The following is a 24,146-nucleotide window of genomic DNA, read 5'->3' on the forward strand; positions in this document are numbered from 1 at the left end:
CCTGACTTAAAGCTTGTAAGACGTATGTGCTGGTGCCAAAATGTCTAAGATCTTGGTTAGATTAATTGATCATGGAAATAACACCCTCACATTACTTGAGGTAAGCCATAAAAAAAAGTCAGCGAAAGACTGAAAGAAAGCGTGGTGGTTGCCATGACGACTCAACACACATTTGGTATCTCCTATACAAGTAGAACATTGTTGTCAACTTCAAGAGGATGAAAAAGTTGTGACCTGCGAGAATGTCTGGTAAATGATCTCACTTTCCCCCCCAGACTGACAAACACACACACACGCACGCACACACACACACACACACACACACACACACACACGCACACGCACACACACACACTCACTCACTCACTCACTCACTCACAAAACAGGCCAATGAGAGGGTAGTGGTAGTCAAGGGAGGAATTGAGCAACCCATGTGACACAGCACAAAGTTCAATGTTTATTACAGGCTGTTGATCTGATGAGTCAGTGGATAGACATTCGTTTCTCACTATTAATTATTGGTAGATACTAGATATGTTGTTTACACACACACACACACAACTGCAAACAAACACACACATACGCAAACAGACACAAACACAGACACACTCACACAAACAGAGAGTGTTGTCGCAGTGTGTGCCTGAACTTTCCCTCCACACAGGGCTCAGTAATCCTGGATCAGAGAACACAAAGGGCCTCAGAGCGCTGGTGATGTAAGCAACAGTGTGTCCAGCAAGTGAGCGCTTTGCTTTACCCCAGCACTCACACCTACAGCACTGCTGCAGGCTGTATTCGTGGGGGGAAAGAACAGGGACAGTACCACTGGCCCTGTCATGGCTGACCCCATGATAGCTGGCACATAGTTGGTGCGAGAGCAATAGCGAGACTAGCCCTAACCCTACCATTCCTATCTGATCTGTCACAGACAGGGGACCGTCTCTGACCTGGGACCCAGTGGGAAAGTGAAAGTTGTTGAAGCAGTGGAGAAGAATGTGGTCCAGCTCCGTCTGGGAGGGGAGGATCAGGAGCAGCTCGCTGCAGTGACCAGGGGCTACTGAGACTGGTGCTTAACTTACCACTGCCAACACACGGTGCTGCCTAGCCTAGAGAGATAGAGAGAGAGGGGGGTGGGGAGGGAGAGAGAGAGAGAAAGGGACGCCACATTGCCTCACGGGTGAGTATTGCTGGGTAAATATTTACCCAGTAACCACCTCATGGGTCCGTAATCTCACCAGTATCGGTGGCAGGCAGGGTACCGCCTGCCAGCGTTGCAAGTGGGTAGAAGTGACTGTGGTGTGGACATATGCTGCAATAGTAGTGAAAGAGTTTTTGGATAGCATAAGTAGTTACCGTACGTTTGGGTTGACACTTTTTATCAGACACTCTCCTGAGTTGGCGAGCCTGTAAGTGTTTGATAGCACCCCTGAGAGGATTCTGTGTTTTTCTTTGGGGTGTACACTGCATAGGAGCACCATGGATTTGCTGCAGGACTCTCGGTGGACAATGCAGGGCCTCAACAGCCGTCTGAAGGGCTTCCTGGAGCAGGTAAACAAGCTGCAAGAGGCAAACTGGCATCTGGAGGGCCAGATTGCATACTGGGGCCTAAAGAACGCCCCGCACCTCCAGGAATGGACCCAGCAGGAAAGGACTGTGGATGATCTCCGTGCCCAGGTGAGACTGGCATCTATTACCTTTTTAACTGGTCCAAACATTGAGCCCTGAGGGACCCCAACTCATTAGACAGTGTTTTTTCTTATGTCCACTGACAGTAACTTTATTTGCGAGTGATTATGCTGAGGTACTGTAATGCCTAGATTTGTTTGAGCAGCTGTGTTCTAGCCATACAGTAGCTATTAGGACTGACTTGGACTAACTTGTATTGTATATTCTCCGTATCATTTTTTACCAGAGTAGAGCAAAGCAGATGATATGTGTTTTCTTGCGTGCAGGGTTTTGGCTTTGAGACAGATACAGCACTGACTGAGCAAACCAGTTATTAACGATTTTCAGTCCTAGCGATGATTACACTTAATAGCAGTCAAATTAAAACAGACATTTGACAAAGTGGTTCCTACCAAGACAATGTCAACTGTTCCAGAGGGTGAGAAGTAGTGTCATACTGTATGTCAGGACATTTGGAAACAAGCCATCACTCCATTGTCACACTCAAGAATGTGGATCCTTTTATTCCTTTAAAGGCCACTGCCCTAGTAGACCATTAACACGGGCTGCTGTAATTGTCAGCTCACTCGCATGAGCTGATTGGAGGTTTTGCAACCGCTCCTTGATTTATGGTCTCTGAATGTGAATGGAGACAAAGGCAAAGAAAGCACCAAGATCTGACCTATTAGTATTGAAGCCAACGGGTGGGTTGACTTTTATGCCCAATTTCACTTTCAGCGAGAGTGTTGCGTAAAATATGAGCGATTGCCAATCCATTGGATCAATATAAAGATCCATAGCAGCACTGATACGATATCTGCAGACTTTCCCATGTGAGAACCTGTCATGTACAAATGTACATATGTGGGACATTTCCTCACACTTTCGCCTGAACTAATACCTGGAATGTTGACTTCTATGGAACCCAGGACTCCCTGTAAAACAGTGGCAATTGTTACTGAGTGGACTATCCTGGCTAAATAAATCAAATCAAATGAAACATGTATGACTTGACATAACTGATAACGTTCTTCAAATCGTCCTTTGACATGAATTCGTGATTTGTTGTAACAATTGTCTTTGTTATGTGCATCTTCCTCAAGGCCGGTTTCAGTCCTAGACTGCTGTTATTGTTGTGGGTTTAGGTTTTAAGACCTGGCGCCACCCTCGTTCTATTGAGAAGCGTTGAATAACGAGCCATAATAAGGAATTCCTGGTAGCCGTGCTAAGTTATCATTACTCACTGTGTATGTATTCCCTGTGTTATTATTTTTATATTTCTCTGTGCGTTGTTGGGAAGGGCCTGAAAGTAAATATTTCACTGTTAGTGTACACCTGTTATTTACAAAACGTGACACATTTCATTTGAAATCAATCAGTTAATGTTCAGTTGAAGAGTGCCCTGTTGGAAGACAAAGTGCTGATATCTGGTTTGTACTCTCTCATGTCTATGAATCAACACAGTCAGAGATGAATAACTGACAGAGCTAAGATACTGGAATGGGTAATTACAATGAAAATATGATGATAATCTTTGAGGCACTTCTGTGAGCAAAAACACAATTGCCCAAGTTATTTCAGGTTTTCCTCCTTCAGTACGGGTGTGTTTGTCTTGAGTAAGCATTGTGATGTTGTGATTGGCAAAGGAAGAGTCAGCATTGAAACTCCAAATGGCCCTAGGTTATACAGTAAACATTTCCATATCAAAGATGCAAGAGATTTTGGATAACATTTGTTTAAGTTTCATGTACTTACATTGCAGTTAACGCCAAACATTTAGGGGTTTTGAGGTCAAGTCCTAGAATTACTGTGAGAGGCTCTTTGGCTTTAATATCTGTGCCACGGCTGCTTCAGGCCTTGTCTTAATGAACCCAAATCGTGGGACATCATCATGTAATAAAACTGACTCACTGAGCTGGTGGCAATCTGACAAGTATGAACAGGCAGAATATTATTATGCAGTCTTTTAAATGAATGTGAAGTGGATCTATGGGTATCTGCTAGCATGCTGGTAAATACCCATAGACTTCCAGTCATTGCTCTAACGCTAGTTAGCTTTGGCTCGCAAAACTACCTCTAACTTCCTTCATACTGGACACAGAGACATAACAATGGTATCCACGATTTCATCAGACTCTGGGGAAGTAGATAAAGGGCCTCATTGCCAACAATCCCGAAGTATCCCGAACTTCCGTATTCTATCTTATCTCTGTTCCAACTTCCTTTCTTGGATGATATTTCAAAGGCTTCTATCTTCATGCTTGTGCTAGTGTATTAGCCTTGTCCCATGCTCTATGTGCTATAGCCAACTCTTCCATTGGTCAATGTCATGCCACACAGTATGAGACGAGGCTAGTGTAATTCAAGGAAGCGAAACCTTTATTACAGTTGTTCTATTGTGATAAGACTCACCCACATGTTTTCACATTTTTGAGAAAGACCCCGTTTGATGCAGCAGCTGGTAATGTGAACTTCCAGTGTTCTGAGGTGTATTCGTATGTGATTTCATGTTTCATCGTGTTTTTTTCTACCTATTGGGCCAATGACATTACATGGATCAACCAGATTGAACACATTCTGAAATCGATCATGTTTTTCACGCATCGTATTCACTTCCTTGTTATTTTGTCTTGTGTGTGTTGACTGTGTTTTGGTTCTGTAGGTTGGTAAACTGCTGATGGAGAATGCAGAGCTGGTGCTGCAGTCTGACCACATGATGTCCAGGGCTTCTACCATCCAGGCCAGGTCAGTAATGTTTGGGACATTCTAGGTGAGGCCTAGAATACTACAGTATACTAATATAGTAACACATACCCTCATAGTATTTATGTTCATCATATCTAAAGAAAACACAGACATACCATAGCAGTTGTGAACGCCTTCTGGAAACAGAAGCAAATATCCATCAAATCCTACACCTACTGTTAGTATAATACTAACAACCAATTTCAGTCTATAACACTTTAAAGGCACCTCTTGAATAACAATCAGATATCTTATTTTCCCCTGCAGAGATACTTTATCTCTTCTCTACTGTAGCAGCAGTACAGTCCGCACTTTGTTATAACTCGGCTAGTTCCCACTCCTGTTCAACAACCTGCATACAAATCGCAGCCTGGCTGTGTTGTGCCTGGTCGGCACTTTCCCATCTGTATTGATGCAGAGTGACACACCGGCCCCTCTGCTACTGCCAGAGACCTGCGTCCCAAATGGCACCCTAATTCTTATTTAGAGCACTACTTTTGACCAGGAGCCATCAGGGTACCCATAGGGTGTGGTCAAAATTAGTGCACTAAATAGGGAATAGGGTCCCATTTGGGACCCAGCTGGAGATCCATTAACCCCTGAAGGGCAAGGGAGGGCAACAACATGCAGGCAGCTATGAGCTATGAATACACACCTCCTCTATTTATATACTGTGTCCTACTGGCCTTACCTGGGTCACTGTCACGATGTTGTCTGCAACTCTGTGTCACAAGGTTTATATTGTATTTAAAAAATATGTAGATATTATTTGTGTACTTTTTGACATTTTACTGCATTGTTAGGAGCTAGTAACATAAGCATTTTGCTATAACATCTGCTAAACTGTGTACGCAACCAATAAACTTTGATTTGATGTCCGTGACTGTGACTTTAGCATCTGTTGGGAAGTGAGGACTATTGCAACTACTGAAGGACTGTTGCAAGATGGTTTCCCCACTGTATGATAAGGTCTTTTACATGATTAGGTTAGATCTGATGAAGGGCACTAAAACACATGGGAGCAGAGATTGCTGGGTGCAGTCTATTTACCTTGACCTGAAAACACTGGTATATCTTAAAACCTTTTACTAGAGTGGGCTATATCAGGGTCACACAGAGTGATTCTTGGTGGTCTTAAACAAATCTACTTTGAAACAAAAGTATACACCTCACACACATGGTTATAGGCTTAAGAAAAGAAGACACATGTACCATGTCAGATATATGAAATGTATTCAATTTTGAGTTTGCATCCCAATATTACACATTAAGTGCATCACAGAAGACTGAAATTTAACAAAACTGTTTGACATACTGTAGAAACTCTGGATTTTCGTCAGTTAAAAAAAAAATGACTTGATTAATTAAGACATTTTGAAAAATATTAATAACATTTCAGCCATGAGACCAACGAGGGTGCTTTGAGTCAGTGACTGAAGGAAAGGGCTAGCCACCTGCTTAGATACAATGGATGTGCGGCTGAAACATTTCCATATACTGTATCACAGTGTTTACCTACAGTACATGCACAGTACGTGTAGCTCTTTCACCACCCATGTAAAGTACCCTGACTAGTTGACCCAGAGTAGGGAACATTCAGTAGCTGTACATTGAAAAACACTTCCCTATGTTACCATCACCACCTCTTGGTAAAGTGTAGGCCTACAGCTGCTTTGCATAGACCACTGTGGTCAAGGCTAATTACTAGTCAATATCGCCGACTGAAACATGGTAACAGGAACGACCCGTCCAGTAAGAAACACACATTTGTTTTTTCAGTTTTCCCATTTCAAAAAGTTTTAATACATTTTCTATTAAGTGCTCTAATGAACACAACCCAGTTAATAGGATGAGATGTGTTCTGTGTCCTGTCATAGATGTGAGTTGGAAGAGTGGCAGACCAAGTGTCTGGAGCAACAAGTGGCTCTGCTGAGGGAGAACAAGACGAGGGTGGAGCATACCAATGTACAGCTGGAGGCGGAACTACACAACTCCATGACAGAGCTGCAGGACATGCACCAGGACTATGTGGTACGGTCTTGTGCCAGTGTCCGTGCGGTTCCGTACACCTGCATTCGTTCAGTAAAGACATCCGTAAAAAGGTTGAATAAATGTGGCCATGGATGTGTTATTTATTTTAAGGTTGAACGTTACATTAGTTTGTAAGATAGCCTTAACATTAGGCTATTTACTGTAAAAGTAATATTGAATTGTGTTTGGTTGACAATGCAACAAAATATCAACATTTAAAAGAGATGTATCCACTGCTTGGATAGTTCCATCTGAGCCACTGGCTTAATCCCATTCTTCAACTTGAGTTGGGGACATGAATCCAGCATCATTTGTTAACATCTCGCCTATTGTATTTTAAAGATAATATTGGGCCTCCCGGGTGGCGCAGTGGTTAAGGGCGCTGTACTGCAGCGCCAGCTGTGCCATCAGAGTCCCTGCGTTCACGCCCAGGATCTGTCGTAACCGGCCACGACCGGGAGGTCCGTGGGGCGACACACAATTGGCCTAGCGTCGTCCGGGTTAGGGAGGGATTGGTCGGTAGGGATCTCCTTGTCTCATCGTGCACCAGCGACTCCTGTGGCGGGCCAGGCGCAGTGCGCGCTAGCCAAGGTTGCCAGGGGCTCGGTGTACAGCCTCCGACACATTGGTGCGGCTGGCTTCCGGGTTGGATGCGCGCTGTGTTAAGAAGCAGTACGGCTGGTTGGGTTGTGTATCGGAGGACGCATGACATTCAGCCTTCGTCTCTCCCGAGCCCGTACGGGAGTTGTAGCAATGAGACAAGTAGCTACTACAACAATTGGATACCACGAAATTGGGGAGAATTTTTTTTAAATAAAAAAAAAAAAAAAGATCATATTGACTTGTTTGGTTGTTAACTCAACCAAATATGAAGGAGATTTATCTCCATCTGTGTCAATGACTTAGTCTGGCTTTAATTGCAGTTTGTCTCCAAATTAATCATTGATATGTTGGATTCATGTCTGCATCTCAACCAAAAATCGAAGTAAAAAAATTGGACAAACTTTGATTAATGGGCATTTAAATGTTGGTTTGTTTTGGATTCAGTCCTTTGATTTTTGGTTGAGTTGCAGACGTGAATCCAACTTATCAACGATTCATTTGTAGACAAAATGGAATAAAAGTCATTGGCACAGATGGAACTATCCAAGCAGAAGATACATCTCCTTCAAATGTTGTGTTGATAACCAAAAACACTCCAATATCACTAAATATCATTACATTTGAAATGAGCTTGAAGCCATTGGCCTATTTTATTGTCTATTTTTAGTTCTGGTTTGAATTAAAACAATAACTATTGATGAATATCATTGCTAAGCAGGGCTGGGCTTGGGAGACCAAACGGTAGCTGTAGATATATACATTCTCCAGGAGGAGGTGCTTCCCAGCCTATAGTATTTTTTTTCTGATACTGGATATAATGTTGAAGATCTGACATTGTTTAAAAGTTACAAATTCAACATGTTTTATGCAAGGTTTGTCTCCATTGAAATTTGGTTACCATGGTTACATACTAATTTAAGTTTCACCCTCAAAACAACATGTTACGTTGATTTTTTTTCTTCAAATCCAACGTATTTCCCACGTAGATTCCACATCACAGCATGTTGAAAAATGACATTGAAACAGCGTTGATTCAACCAGTTTGTGCCCAGTGGGAAGTGACTCTGTCAGGGGTTATCCAACTCTGAGTCTTGTTCCAATTAGGAGGAAATTTCTTAACTTTTTACTGATCAGCATCCACTGTGTTTGCACAGTATATTCCACCTTTGATAATTCCCATTGTCTCATTCTTTTTTTAATGTTTATGTGCAGAGGGGAGAGAAAGGTGCGACAAAAAAGAGAGAGGGAAAGAGAGAAGAGAGAAAGAGAGAAGGAAGAGAAAGAGAGAAGAGAGAGAGAAAGCAAGAGAAAGAAAAGAGAGCGAGACAGACAGAAGGTGAAACAAGAGAGAAAGAGAGAGAGAAAGACACAAGAAAGCTACTGTAAAGAAAGAACAACGTCTCAGAACACCTTCTCCCTATTAGCCCATTAACCAGAAGAATGCCTGCTCCTGTTTTCTCACACCTCCCCTATTGATCTCAGTGGAAAGGCGTGTTAGGTTTCACACCATCCTTTCCCTTTCAATGTTTTCCTGTCATCCTCCCACCCTTCTCTCTCTCTCTCTCTCTCTCTCTCTCTCTCTCTCTCTCTCTCTCTTTCTCTTTTACTAACCCCTTTTTATTCCTGCTGACTAATACTCCCCTTCCCTTCCTCCACTCAGGTCTTTACGTGATCCAGCTTCTCTCTCCCACACACACACACATGCACACGCACGCACGCACGCATGCATGCACGCACACACACTGTCCCAGACTCACAGGCTCAGGCTCAATAACAGACTCTACCCCTCCCCTGCATTGCGTGTGTCTGCTCTCACACTGTTCTCTCTCTCTCGCTCTCTTCCTCTGCCCTCGTTCTCTCTCTGTTCCCTTTTCTCCTTCTCTCTCAGATCCATCCCCTCTCGCTGTCACACACACACTCTTGTATACTCTCTTACATTCATATATCTCCCTGTCTCTCTCTCCCTCTTCTCTCTCCCTCTCTCTGGTTGGCTCATTGTGCAGGCAGCCCGTGCTCTGCAGCAGCAGCAGGCTGACTCCTGCGATGCGCTGCCAGTGACGGCCACAGCGTGGGAGGAGGATGGCACAGGGATGGAGCTCTCCCAGCTCCTCGACCGAATCAGGACGCAGTGCGACCGCCTCAGCCTCACCGGCCTAAATCAAGTCCCAGATGACCGACACCCCGGCCTGGCCGCCGGCCCAAATCAAACTCCATGCTCCGCTGCCGGGCCGAGCTGTTTCGGAGCCAGACTCAGACCCCGAGCCCATGGAGGATCTCTCCCACAGGTACGCAGTGTCCCACTGCCTTCGTCCCTCCCCCTGTCTTTATTTCCTTCCTTCCATCCATCCCTCTCTCTGTCTTTTCTTTCATCCTCCCTTGGCTTCCTGCCACCTAGTCACACCCTGATCATAGCTCTATCTCTGCTGTTTCCAGGCAACGCAGTGATATGTGGTAAGATAAGAAGAGTTGGTTGGTTTTTGATTTGTTGTACTGAATTAGTGTCGGAGCTCTGAGGTGGTCTGAGGTCTGAGATGGGTTGTTTACCTCTCTCCCTCTTTCTCTCTCTCCTTCTCTTTCTCTCTCCTTCCCTCTTTATCCTCATCACACCCCTACCTAACACAGAAAGGTGCCCCATAGACAATCCATTACCTCCAAAGAAGAGATCAACTTTTACTACGATATTGAAATGCTGCTCCTCTTTAGATATTGATATGTCATAAACCACAACTGCAGCATTGTAATACATCACTTGTAACGGGCCTCTCTGATCTGCTTACTGCTAAGTCCTTATAAGGCATCAGCTGAGGACAGTATTCTTTTCAGTCTTTGAAATAGGAGCATTAGGATTTCAGTTGAAAAGGATAACTTGCAATTGGCATGTAGCATATATATATATATACCTTCCATAGCTGTTGGTTTCGACAACATCACATCGGATGGGGACAGTATTTCAGGCTTTGAAATAGTAGCATTTTGATTTCAGGGAATATGATATATTTAGTAAATACCGTATATAGCTTTCTCTCATAGCTATGTTGTTTTCAACAATAATGCAGCCCATCTAGACATTTTCGCTTATTACCCATGAGATTATATTTCCGCTCATATTTCAGGTTTTGAAATAGGATCATTTCGGTTTCATTGGAATAGGGGGAGCAGAATGAGTCATTCATCATGGCTGTGTTGTTTCTGTCTGGTCAGTTTCACCGTCTGTGGCACACTGGCTGCATCCAAATTGGCACCTTATTCCTTAGTTAGTGCATTACTTTTGACCAGAGCCCATAGGGCTCCAATAGGGCTCTGGTCTAAAGTAGTGGAATTTTTAGGGAATAGGGATCCATTTGGGATGCAGCCAGTGACTTTGAAGTGACAGGCGTGATTAAGCATCTTGGCCCATGGCTGCAAGCAGGCAGCGACTGATACTTAACCAGCGTCTGCTCTACAGAATGACTTTGTTTGTTGCCTTTTATGTCAGAGTGGACTGGAGTCTGGAGTGGAATACAGCCCTGTTACAGCCTGGTTCCAGATCTGTCGGGGAAGCAGAGTTGGCTAAAGCACAAACAATGCATTCAGAAAGTATTCAAACCCCTTGACTTTTTCCACATTTTGTTACGTTACAGCCTTATTCTAAACTAGATAACTTTTTTTTTTGTTTATCCCCCTCAATCTACACACAATACCCCATAATGACAAAGCAAAAACAGTTTTTTTTTAAATGTTACAAATGTATTAAAAATAAAAACAGGAATACCTTTTTTAAATAAGTATTCGGACCCTTTGCTATGAGACTTGAAATTGAGCTCAGGTGCATTTTGTTTCAATTGGTCATCCTTGAGATGTTTCTACAACTTGACTGGAGTCCAACTGTGGGACATTCAATTGATTGGACATGATTTGGAAAGGCACATATCTGTCTATATAAGGTCCCACAGTTGACAGTTCATGTCAGAGCAAAACCCAAGCCATGAGGTTGAAATAATTGTCCATAGAGCTCAGAGACAGGATTGTGTCGAGGCACAGATCTGGGGAAGACACTCCTCGGTAAAAGGCACATGACAGCCCGCTTGGAGTTTTCCAAAAGGCACCTAAAGGACTCTCAGACCCTGAGAAACAAGAGTATCTGGTCTGATGTAACCAAGATTGAACTCTTTGGCCTGAATGCAAAGCGTCACGTCTGGAGGAAACCTGGCACCATCCCTACAGTGAAACATGGTGGTGGCAGCATCATGCTGTGGGGATGTTTTTCAGAGGCAGGGACTGGGAGACTAGTCATGACCGAGGGAAAGATGAACGGAGCAAATTACAGAGATATCCTTGATGAAAACCTACTCCAGAGTGCTCAGGACCTCAGAGTGGGGGCGAAGGTTCACCTTCCAACAGGACAATGACCCTAAGCACACAGCCAAGAAAACGGAGGAGTGGCTTCGGGAAAAGTCTCTGAATGTCCTTGAGTGGCCCAGCCAGAGCCCAAACTTGAACCCGATTTAACATTTCTGGAGAGACCTGAAAATAGCTGTGCAGTGACGCTCCCCATCCAACCTGACACAGCTTGAGAGGATCTGTAGAGAAGAATGGGAGAAACTCCCCAAATACAGGTGTGCCAAGCTTATAGCATCATACCCAAGAAAGCTCAAGGCAGTAACCAAAGGTGCATCAACAAAGTACTGAGTAAATGTCTGAATACATAGGTAAACGTCATATTTCAGTTTCAAAATCTAAAATCTAAATGACAGTTTTTGCTTTGTCATTATGGGGTATTGTGTATAGATTGATGAGGACATTTTCTTTAATCCATTTTAGAATAGGGCCTGATTGGGGGTCTGAATACTTTCCGAATGCTCTGTACACACTGTATGGGACAAATGAACTAGCTATTATGTTATGCTTCTCACTGTAAAATGACAGGTTAAGGTCAACACTTACAATAATTGCCCCTAATAGGTTCTTGTTTACATGGTAATTACAGAGTAATGCTATGATGTCGACAGGTTCGAGGAATCCACTGAGCACAATCGTCAGTTTCATGTTTAACTAACAAACTTGATTCCACATGTTTGTGCCCTGTGGGAATCTGTGGGGGAAATGATTACAGGTAGATTTATAAAGGTGTGGAGCCTATTTACAATGTTTTATCAAGTTTAAGTATTTTGGTTTAGAGTTGTTTTACTTTGTGTACCTGATAGTTCATCAGTTCGTGTTAACACCTAGGGTGTCAGATTACCCTCCTCAACCTGTCCCACATGTGCCCGGAGTCCTCTGGCTCTGTGCCAATGTGTGTGGGTACCAGTTTTTATGAGTGTGTGTGTCCCTGAGTTCCATGTGAACTGTTCCTGTTTGTGTGTGTGTCAGCATCTATCTCCATCAAAACTTTAATTTTGTGTTCTTCCATGTGAATGATGTGTGTGTGTAGGTGCGTGCATGCGTACTTGCGTGCGCACGTGTAGGTGTGTGTGTGTGTTATATGACCTCCTTCTCTCTCCCCCAGCTCAATGCAGAAGAGGCAGCATGGGCCCAGGTGAACCTCGGAGGGACTGCCCTGAGGGAGGCGCGGGCAGAGCTAGCCGAGGCCAGGAAACAGTGGCACTGCCTGCAGGTGGAGATCGAGTCCCTACATGCTCTGGTGAGCACACACACACACATGCACAGACACACCACTGTAGCCTCAGCATTGCGGCAGACACATACAGTACTTTCCTGTCTCTGCCACACACCCATAATGGATCAGTAGAGTTTGGAGAACATTCATCTTTATTGATTCTGAAACACTATTGGTGATTCTCCCAATCTTATTCACTTCTCTTGCCTCTTCCCCCTCTACCCCGTCCCCTCTCACTCTCTCTTCTGTTCCACATTCTGTGTCATCCTCTCATGACCTTTTGTCCCTATCCACTCTCTCCTCTATCATATTCCCTCTTTCCACTCTATGCTGTCCTCCCTCTCCATCGCTGTGCTCCACCTTCTTCATCCACTCTCTGCTCTCTCCCCCCTCTCCATTTTTACAATGATTTAATCTCTCTGATCCTGCTTTTTCCCTCTCTCCTCCATCCCCTCTCCCCTCTCCCCACCTCTCCTCTCTCTCCTCTCCCCTCTGTCTTCTTTCCCCTCTCTCCTTTCCCCTCTCTCCTCCATCTCCTCTCCCTTCTCTCCTCTCCCCTCTCCCCTCTCTCCCCTCCCCTCTCTCCTCCCCCTCCATCTTCTTTCCCCTCTCTCCTCTCCGCCATCTCCTCTCCCTTCTCTCCTCCATCTCTATCTCCTCTCCTATCATTTTCTCCTGTCCACCCTCTCTCCCACATCCTTCCCTTCCCCAGGAGAAAGGTCTAGAGAGTTCCCTCCACCACACCAAGCGTCAATACTCCAGCCAGCTGCAGGGCCTGTCAGAGGTCATCCAAGGCCTGGAGGGCGAGCTGGAGCAGGTGAGGGGCGGCCTGGCCACGCAGCAAGAGCGCCACGGTCAGCTGCTCAATACCAAGATGAGGCTGGAGAAAGAGATCGCCACCTACAGACGCCTGCTGGAGCGCGAGGAGGGCAGGTGAGGGGGCTAACGGTCACAGACAGGGGCTGTATGGGCCCTCAATAAAAATGTTGCACTAAAAATGAAATAGGATGCCATTTGGGACAGTTCCTGGGGCAGATGTAGCAGAGGAGGTTTGGTGAACTACATGGTGATGAGTAACCTTTCTTGAGAGTTGAGATGTGTAAACCCCAGAGCAAAAGGCTTTACTCTAGAATGGAGCAGCTGAGCTAGATTCGATTTCTGGTCAATTACACCGACATAGATGCTCACAGATGAATACACACTTACTAAGGGTGAGGTAGCTGATATAAAGGCAAAACGTTATATTGTGATATTAAACTGTTTCAAGCTACAGGGCATATTCACAGCAATGAGCGGGAAGGTCTTCGTCCTAAACCGTAAACCTGAACTATAGATAAGAACTATAAACGATGAGAAGTATAAAATTGACCCGAAATGAACTTCTGCATTAAGAATGAAGATGGCTGAAATGAACAGGCAGGATAGCTTTCGTACAACATTAAAATGTCCAAACAGAAATTGTATCACAGTGAAGTTCTTAACGAGACACTGAAGGTATTTTGCTAGAGAAACTTTTTGAGGGCACTATACATTTGAAAGAAAAGGCATCGAAAGTGGAGGTCGTGAATCATTAGTCAGTATGAGAAAGATCTGTGAGGACATCAGGATCTGTGAGGACATGAGGCAGGGGGGAGACCCTTTTAAGTCGCATGAACTCTCCTTCAGTTTGCAAATGAAACGAAATGAAGATGCCCCAGTTGTTTTTAACAGAACATGAAAACATGTTCTCTCCCATGATCGTCCCACGCCTACAATGATCCATCCTTTGTTTCCCATACACATTCAGACAGTCATAACCTCATCGAAAAAGCAACACCTTGTTCCCAAACATGCTCAATGAAATTAAACATCCAAACCATCCAAAAGGAGCTTAAAGGATGAAGCTAATTTAAAAAAGGATTCCTCTTATTTTATCCCTTTTGTTTCTCTGTCAAAACAGTTACATTTATGTGTTGTCTTTCTCTTTTGTTGAGGAGTGTGACAGATGACTTTCTTTACTGTAGCAGCTTAAGAAAGCCTTATTTGCATAGAGAATCCAAAATAATTGCAGGTTGAGACAGAGATGTTTTGGCAGTGACTCAATATAATAGCGAAACTGCTGGTTACTGGAAATTCCCCAGACTTGTGCTAATGTACACTGAGTATACAAAACATGAAGGACACCTGCTCTTTCCATGACATCGCCTGACCTGGTGAATCCAGGTGAAAGCTATGATCTCTAATTGATGTCGCGGGTTAAATCCACTTCCAACAGTATAGATGAAGGAGAGGAGACAGGTTAAAGAAGGATTTTTAAACCTTGAGTGGGGTATGGTAATAGGTGCCAGGTTTGTGTCAAGAACTGCAATGCTGCTGGGTTTTTCACGCTCAACAGTTTCAAGAATCAAGAATGGTCCACCACCCAAAGGACATCCAGCCAACTTGACACAACTGTGAGGGGGTGCCCTTAATGTTTTGTACACTCAAGTGTATTTACCTACATACAGTACAGGCAGACAGACAGCCATGCAGGAAGGCAGACAGGCAGGATGACAGGCAGGCAGACAAGCAGACAGGCAGGCAGGAAGACAGACATTAAGAAAGGCAGACAGACAGACATACAGGCAAACAGACAGACACATTTCTCTGCATTGTGTGTACAGATATAAGACCGTTTTAAACTGCCAGCTGTTCTGTACCAGACATCCCCACATTCACCTCATGGCTTTCATTCACTTAGATCTTTAATGTCATTTCCTCTTAACATTTATTAGGGAAGATTCCGGTCAATTTACAGGCCTAAAGATAATACTCAATTATCAGCACTGAGGCATTCACAGGCTGGTCACACGAATGCATTCAAGCACAGACAGTTCACGGCCATTATGTTTGTACATCGCAGATCTGTCCCTCTATTGAGCACACTCAGCCCAGCAGGCCTCATAATTATGTTTTTATGACCACCTTCTATTTATCTGGGAGGTGCCCAGCATGATCTAGTTTTATGACCATCCAGGTTGAGAAAGATGACGCTCGATGATGCATCCTAGATCTTCTCCCAGTCTATTGGATTTATATCTATATTCTCGGAAGATCACAATGCACTTGCTCAACTCAAGATGCCAGGCTCTGTATTGATTCAATCTGCTCTGTCCTATCGTGATTCGGATGTGCTGATCGCACTATAAGATATCCTTCCGCCACGCAATTACTTTGAATGCACAGAAATGGCTATAGTTATCCATCAAATATGTAGACAGCATCTGAGACAGCTGCCGAAGGAGTGTCCCCCCCCCCCACACAGATTCCATTGAGTCCTACTCACCATGTTTTCTCATCTATTCACAGGTACCCAGGTGGGCGTAACGGACAGGTCATGGGGCTGCGGCGCTGGAGGGGCCCCAAAAGAGAGCCAGGCCCCATAGGGGAGGGGCCTAAAGAGAATGGAGTGGAGGAGAACGGCCTCAGTGACCCCGCGGTGACCCCTGAGGAGCCACTGTCCGAGCCCCTGCCTGAGAGACCTCAGCGGTGGTCTGTGACAGAGAACGGCCTGAGGAAGAGCCCTGCACTAACTCTGCATAGGCAACAGAGCCTGGTCATCCTTACAGGTGGGGGACATGGTCAGACACATACACAAACAGAATGGTATACACATATTCATGTTAATGGTCATATACACACTCGTATACACACAATCAGGCAGGAGTACCATACACACACACACACACATTCAGTATGCTAAATACACTATATATACAAACATTTGTGGATTTGGATAATTCAGCCACACCCATTGCTGACAGGTGTATAAAATCAAGTACACAGCCATGCAATCCTCATAGACAAACATTGGCAGTAGAATGGCCTTACTGAAGAGCTCAGTGACATTCAAAATGGCACCCTCATAGGATGCCACCTTTCCAACAAGTCAGTTAATTACATTTCTGCCCTGCTAGGGCTGCCCCGGTCAACTGTAAGTGCTGTTATTGTGAAGTGGAAACGTCTAGCAGAACGGGACCGCCGAGTACTAAAGCGCATAAAGATCGTCTGACCTCGGTTGCAACACTCACTACCAAGTTACAAACTGCCTCTGGATGCAACGTCAGCACAATAACTGTTCGTAGAGAGCTTAATGAAAAGGGTTTCCATGGCCGAGCATCAGCACACAAGCCTAAGATCACCATGCACAATGCCAAGCGTCGGCTAGAGTGGTGTAAAGCTTGCCGCCATTGGAGTCTGTAGCAGCGGAAACGAGTTCTCTGGAGTGAGGAATCCAGCTTCACCGTCTAGCAGTCCTACAGACGAATCTGGGTTTGGCGGATGCCAGAAGAACGCTACCAGCCCAATGCGTAGTGCAAACTGTAAAGTTTGGTGGAGGAGGAATAATGGTCTGGGACTGTTTTCATGGCCCGGGCTAGGACCCTTAGTTCCAGTGAAGGGAAATCTTAACGCCACATTATTCAATGACATTGTAGACGATTCTGTGCTTCCAACTTTGGGGCAACAGTTTGGGGAAGGCCTTTTCCTGTTCCAGTATGACAAAGCCCCCATGCAAAAAGCGAGGGTCAAACAGAAATGGTTTGTCGAGATCGGTGTGGAAGAACTTGACTGGACTGCACAGAGCCCTGACCTCAACCCCATCGAACACCTTTGGGATGAATTGGAACACCGACTGTGAGCCAGGCCTAATCGCCCAACATCGATACCCAACCTCACTAATGCTCTTGTGGCTGAATGGAAGCAAGTTCCCGCAGCAATGTTACAACATCTAATGGAAAGCTTTCCCAGAAGTGTGTAGGCTGTTATAGCAGCAAAGGGGGGATCAACTCCATATTAATGCCCATGATTTTGGAATGAGATGTTCGACAAGCAGGTGTCCACATACTTTTGGTCATGTAGTGTATGTGTGTATGTGTTTTATGTGCAGAGCCAGAGAGAGACAATGATCTGAGGATTTCCACAGTGAAGACCCAGGAGATCCTCCAAGGCAACGTGGTGAGGGAGAGCGCAGAGGGCACTGGCACCGTGGAGTAAGTATTTATCAGACATAGATAGGGCTGTTGAGGTGACCGTAGTACCGCCACACTGGCGGTCACAAGTCACGAGGGAAGTCAAATTCCACATGACCGTTTAATCACGGTAATTAGGCTTCTCTAAGCTCTGATGCTGCTGGTGGTCATTAGTAGCCGACCAAACTTGCTAACTCCCTGGTACTCCGCACTCCATTGTCCCTCTAATCACTCTGACATCAATAAAACATGTAATAGAAAATGCAATCAAACACTTCATGAGAGCCCATGAGCTCATGTTGCGCAACATTTCTATAGGCTATGCAATTGTGTGAGAAAACAGAGTGATGGCTTCTATTAAAAAGAGGATCCCATAAGCTTTCTATAGGCTTGGCCTACTATACAATGGTCCATTCTGAATCAAAACAAATTTCACACATACTACCATTCAAAGGTTTGAGGTCACTTAGAAATATCCATGTTTTTGAAAGAAAAGCACATTTTGTTGCCCATTAAAATAACATCAAATTGATCAGAAATACAGTGTAGACATTGTCAATGTTGTAAATGACAATTGTAGCTGGAAACGGCAGATTTGTTTATGGAATATCTACATCGGCGTACTGAGGCCCATTATCAGCAGCCATCACTTACCTAATCCAAGTTTAGCATTCTAAAAAGGCTAACTGATCATTAGAAAACCCTTTTGCAATTATGTTAGCACAGCTGAAAACTGTTGTTCTGATTAAAGAAGCAATAAAACTGGCCTTTAGACTAGTTGAGTATCTAGAGCATCAGCATTTGTGGGTTCAATTACAGTCTCAAAATGTCCAGAAACAAATAACTTTCTTCTGAAACTCATCAGTCTATTCTTGTTCTGAGAAATGAAGGCTATTCCATGTGAGAAATTGCCAAGAAACTGAAGATCTCGTACAACGCTGTGTACTACTCCCTTCACAGAACAGAGCAAACTGTCTCTAACCAGAATAAAAAGAGGAGTGGGAGGCCCAGGTGCACAAATGAGCAAGAGCAAAAGTACAGTAGAGTGTCTAGTCTGAGAAACAGACGTCTGACAAGTCCTCAACTGACAGCTTCATTAAATAGTACCCGCAAAACACCAGTCTTCAACAGTGAAGAGGCAACTCCGGGATGCTCGTCTTCTAGGCAGAGTTCCTCTGTCCAGTGTCTGTGTTCTTTTGCCCATCTTAATCTTTCTTTCTATTGGCCAGTTTGAGATATGGCTTTTTCTTTGTAACTCTGCCTTTAGCTTTTTAAAACTATAAACTTGGATTAGCTAACACAACGAGGCATTGAAACATAGAAGTGAAGCTTACTGATAATGAGCCTCTGTACGGCCTATGTAGATATTCCATTAAAAATCAGCCATTTCCAGCTACAATAGTCATTTACAACATTAACAACGTCTACACTGTATGTCTACACTGTATTTCTGATCAATTTGATGTTATTTTAATGGACAAAAATGTGTTTTCCTTTACAAAACAAGGACTTTTCTACATGACCCCAAACTTTTGAACGGTAGTGTATATTATTTAGTGTATGGAAAGACAAGATTAAATCAAGAATAGTTTGATCGGTGACAATATTAGCTTATCACTTGTGAATTAAATATCATCACTTGTGAATGATGCCTAGCGTATGGCAAGAAACAATGTCTTTTTTTCATATTTTTCAAACCATAGTCACACACCTCATGTAGCCTTGCCCATAGGCCTATATTTTGATACGATTTGTATCAAAACTAAAGTGGCCAAATGATTTCTTAAAATTAAGCACATTAATCCACTTTACAAGGGGTGTAGAGCCTAACTGGCATACATAAGCAGTGAGTGAGTTTCAAGTTTGGGGAAGATCCTTTTCATCATAAAAATGCACATTAATAATAAAAGCATTACATGCATAATCTCATTTGCGGTCACTTTTGATAATGGTGTTTTCCCGCTAATGGAACATTCGTGCTTATAGCCTACTGCCATGTGCACATTGATGTGCTTATAATGTGAATAAACAGCCTAATTTTAAGCTAAACGTTATGATCTGTTGCGTCAGCCTCATTACGCAAAAAAGTTTTTTTTTTATGCTAGTGGTTGCATTAATTTTGGAATCTATCACATCCCACAACTGTCCCAGACTATGTTTGGAATATTTATTTCTTGCACAGAATAGAATAGGTCAACTTTTGTACAATGGGGGATAGTAGATTGACATAGGCTAGTGCTTTTGCTTGTTGTTAGTTCTACTCAACTTGTTGACTGACAAAAAGTAAATGTGGACAGTTCATCCAATATCTTCAATATACACCTTGGAATTGGATAAGGACGTGTGCAGTTGCGTCCCCGATGTGTCTGTCTTCACTTGTAGCCTGTGAAAAAGACCTGATCATGTGAATGAGAGCCATGTGAGTGAGAAGTGCTTCGGAGCACGCAGCACTTAGGGAGAAGGGAATTGTAATTATTATATTTAGCCCAAGGGCACAACAGTCACAAAAAGCATGGATTTCTTAAGAGTGCATTACAGTCACACAAAGGGGATATCACCGGGAAATTTTAGGCATTATGAAGTGCCTCGAATTGAATGAGAGACTGATGAAGTGTGTACAGCCTGTGCAAAAAAACAAAACAGAGTTCATGCCTTTCAAGCAACTTTTTTCAAATCATCATTAGAGTGGCGTCATGACACAATGTATTAAAAATCCAAACAAATAGCCCAACGTTTGTAGAACAACTAAATTTATATTAATAACTCTAAATTAAGCATATAAGAGTAGATATTTCTTTGTTTACCGCTCAACACAGAATAGCTGCATGTGCACACTCCCTCAAATTGTTTGGAGAAAATATAATTTACATTTTATTCAGCTTTGTTCCATTGTATTCTTCATACTATAAAATACTATAAAATAATGCCACGGAATTCTAAGCAAGTCTTGTCTGCTAAATGAACTAGTGTAGCCCATAGCTATATGGAAAAGCCAGATCAGGGTCTGACATAAGGTCAACTCAGAGTTTGCTATTCTGTTCTTGTGAAATAGACCAAATAAATCTTCATATCACGTTTATTTATACCTGTCTAAAATAAAGAATGGATTTATTGTTAAGGTGTAGGCTATATTACATTGATTTATTAGACTTTTTAAAATGTAGATGTTCCAAAGGTCGGCATCAGTGGCTTGTAGGCTATGTGTGGAAGCCAGCAGATGCTAAATGTGTTTATGTTAATTAATGGTCAATTACCGTGAGACCCGCAGTTATTTGGTTGACAATCACCAGCGGACAAAATTTCATCATCACCACATCCCTAATCAGACCTATTAATCGTGATCTTTGAACCAATGTCACCACCACGCCTGCTTCAGTCAGTGTGAAAAGTAATCGTGCCTTAGTGCCAGAAAGTGTCAATTACAATGAAGGGAGCAGGGATGCTTTACTTATGATGTTATTCAAGAGACTATTATGGGATGTGTCTCTCATTGAGAGACATTCCTTAATGAGCTCCATTAGATGTGGAGACATCGGCGTCTTCCAAGTGGGAGCGGCGTCTGTCATTCCTAAATTCTTTGTGCACACATCAGGAGTTAAAAGCACACACCGTACCAACCGGGAATGGGAATGGCCGCATAAATATTTCTGCTTTCAGAGTCATCGTTGCCCAGTTGTTTTACTAACTGTGTCATCTCGTAAACTTTCCTTGACTCTGAATTAGATCATTATCACAATTAATTGTTAACGAGACATGTACAATCCTTGTGTGTGTTTGGGAAGGGTTCTCTGACTTATACCTATACCTGTAAAAGACCCACCCATACAATCATATAGGACTAGTCATCAGTTAGACATACCATATTACAATTTACCCCAGGTTTACTGTGGCCAGGGTACAATTCACAACACCAGCTTTGTAAAGTATTGTCTGTTTGATTGTTTCTATACACGTAGTCTACATTTCTAGTTGTAGTCTAGCATCTATTGCATTTTAAAACCTAACCCATTTGCACACCCCCCCCCCACCACCACCACCACCACCACCACCCCAGGACGGACAGGATCGACAAGGTGATTAAGCAGTGGGAGGGCTCCTTCTTCAAGGGGAACCCCAAGCTGCGGAAGAAGTCGGTGTCGCTACGATTCGACCTGCACATGGCGGTAGCGGATGAGGGCTGCGCCCAGACCAAGCAGGACAGCCTGCCTGACGTGGAGGTCCGCCTGGTGATGAAGAGGTCCCGCAGTATCCCCACCATCGCGGCAAATGTTGAGGCAACAGTATAGTCGAGGCAACAGTATACCTATCATTGATAGGTGATATCATCATTGAATTGACTCCCTCATAAATGTTGTGATCTGGCAACAGCATCCCTACCCTTGACTGTGATATCACCATGAGATCAGCATTGTTTCCCATTGAACTAGGTTGAAGATGGGAAGGTTAAGACAATGAAGTAATTCCATGCGGAAGCTTTCGAAAATATGGGACCGACCAGCTCCATTAATAACTATTAGCGCCATTGCTAACTAGCAATGCTGGTTTTATGAATTGCAAAGAGTTATGAAATATTATAAACTGGGTGGTTCGAGCCCTGAATGCTGATTGTCTGACAGCTGTGGTATATCAGACCATACACCACGGCTATGACAAATCATTTGTTTTTACTGCTCTAATTATGTTGGCAACCAGTTTATTATAGAAATAAGGCACCTCAGGATTTGTGGTATATGGGCAATAAACCACGGCTAAGGGCCGTGTGCAGGCACTCCGAGTTGCTCATAAGAACAGCCCTTAGCCGTGGTATATTGGCCATACACCACACCTCCTCGGGCCTTATTGCTTCATTAGAATCCTCTTGTATTAACCTGTATATTTTGAACCTAGCCATTGGCCAGAGTGGTATTGTCATGTCATCAAAGTTCCTGCAACTCCACTATCACCCACAATCATCATTGTGACATCAGCATTACCAGCAGCCATTTTGCAACCCCCATGACCAAACCATCCTGGTGACATCCATACAAAACCACCTACATGAGGGGTTAATGTGTGATTCAGAAAAGTGAATGCCATTAATTTTATATATCAGCATTTCTCAATCATGTATAAAAGTAGAAAGTCGTATTGCCTACTTATGATTTTGCCATCAAGACAAATGTGAAAACATGCCATGCTCAAGAGATTTCCCCTGTGGTCAATAATACATCATACCAGTATATAATACTCACTGTTGTCACCACATTTAACAAATGTATAATCCAACCATCCCTCAGTAACAACTAACAATTTATACAGGTGGTGAAAAATATAAACATGAAAAAAGGCGGAACCATCAGAGTTGTATGTGACATTCTACTGTGGACTATTTAAGGGTGGTTATTTTCTTCTCAATTCGCTGTGTGTAAAATGCTAATGGTTTTGCTATGCTGTCATGGATCAACCCAGCACTGAGAGTTCACCTATGGCTGAAAACTGCTTTTTTCTTATAATGCTGTAAGTTAACTGTAGTCTATATATTATCTATATATGGACAATATGGCCACAATCAAAACAAAGCAACAAAGATAGAAATGTACAGTAAAAAAAAAAAAAAAGAAGCTATTTATTTCCCCCACACTGCTCACTGTGACCCGAAATTGCAGTGAGGCTTCTTCCTGGAGAGCAACCCCTCCTGTAGGTTTTCGTTTCAACCCCAGTTGTAACTAACCTGATTCAGTTTTTCAACCAGATAATTATTAGAATCAGGTGCGCTAGAATAGGATAGGCGCGAAAACCTACAGGACGGTAGAGCCCTGTTCTAATCTAACCCTGCCACTTGTATCGCAGAGATGTACCCTGGTTTAGCCAGCAGGGGGCAGTATTTGTAAATAGTTGCTCTACAGTATCCTGAATGCTTTATTTTGGTACTGTTGTGTCGTATACATAATATCTATATGACTGATTACACTCTATATGACAATATCTTTATTTTATTTGTATGCTATGTTTTTGAGTTGGCACCAAATATATTACGCGAAAATAATACCATTGTGCATTGCAGTTGGGTCCCTCCTGTGTACAAATGTTAAAAACAATTATCTTCTATGCAGTTCTTCATGCGCTTGATTTGCTCTGCTTCGTGGAGTACTTGGGACTAAACCTTCTTTTCGTTTTTGGAGCTCTTTAACTTTAGAATGAATAATTATGCTTTTATCTAACAATGTATTCATTTAAATAAAACACCAAAAACGCTGTCTTCAGTTGTTTTTTTAATCAATATAGAATAGTATATTTCTCTAGTCATGGGTTTTGTACAAATGCTGCGAATTTTTCAGATGTATTTCCAGAGTCAGATTATTCAATGTATTTCCGGAATATTTAATGTATTTGGCAGGTATGTTTTTGGGGTATGGGTGCAGCCTGCAGGAATATTAAAGATCCATTACGGGACAAGACACAAACACTCTTCTCACTTTAAGTTTATTACTATCCTAAATATCAAATAAATATGACAAAATATGAAATAGATACGTTTT

The 24,146-nt window shown here is 43.1% G+C and overlaps 1 protein-coding gene across 3 annotated transcripts; it reads left to right on the forward strand.

Annotated features, from left to right (window-relative positions):
• Nucleotides 1–632: 632 nt before the first annotated feature.
• LOC139370421 (keratin, type I cytoskeletal 18-A-like) lies at nucleotides 633–23,866 on the forward strand. 3 transcript variants are annotated; one of them, XM_071109891.1, is made up of 11 exons: nucleotides 633–739; nucleotides 929–1,066; nucleotides 1,470–1,674; nucleotides 4,328–4,410; nucleotides 6,288–6,441; nucleotides 9,048–9,329; nucleotides 12,530–12,664; nucleotides 13,353–13,573; nucleotides 15,968–16,227; nucleotides 17,547–17,649; nucleotides 21,683–23,866. In XM_071109891.1, the coding sequence occupies exons 3-11, from the start codon at nucleotides 1,477–1,479 to the stop codon at nucleotides 21,912–21,914; spliced, it is 1,668 nt and encodes a 555-aa protein (XP_070965992.1). In that variant the 5' UTR covers nucleotides 633–739; nucleotides 929–1,066; nucleotides 1,470–1,476; the 3' UTR covers nucleotides 21,915–23,866. The 3 variants fall into 3 exon arrangements, with proteins under 3 accessions (XP_070965992.1, XP_070965991.1, XP_070965988.1); XM_071109890.1 differs by having other exon boundaries at nucleotides 693–1,066; nucleotides 21,683–23,165; XM_071109887.1 differs by lacking the exons at nucleotides 633–739; nucleotides 929–1,066 and having other exon boundaries at nucleotides 1,206–1,674.
• The last annotated feature ends 280 nt before the right edge of the window (nucleotides 23,867–24,146 follow it).

This window comes from Oncorhynchus clarkii, chromosome 17 (assembly GCF_045791955.1).
Source record: "Oncorhynchus clarkii lewisi isolate Uvic-CL-2024 chromosome 17, UVic_Ocla_1.0, whole genome shotgun sequence".
Lineage (NCBI taxonomy): Eukaryota > Metazoa > Chordata > Actinopteri > Salmoniformes > Salmonidae > Oncorhynchus > Oncorhynchus clarkii.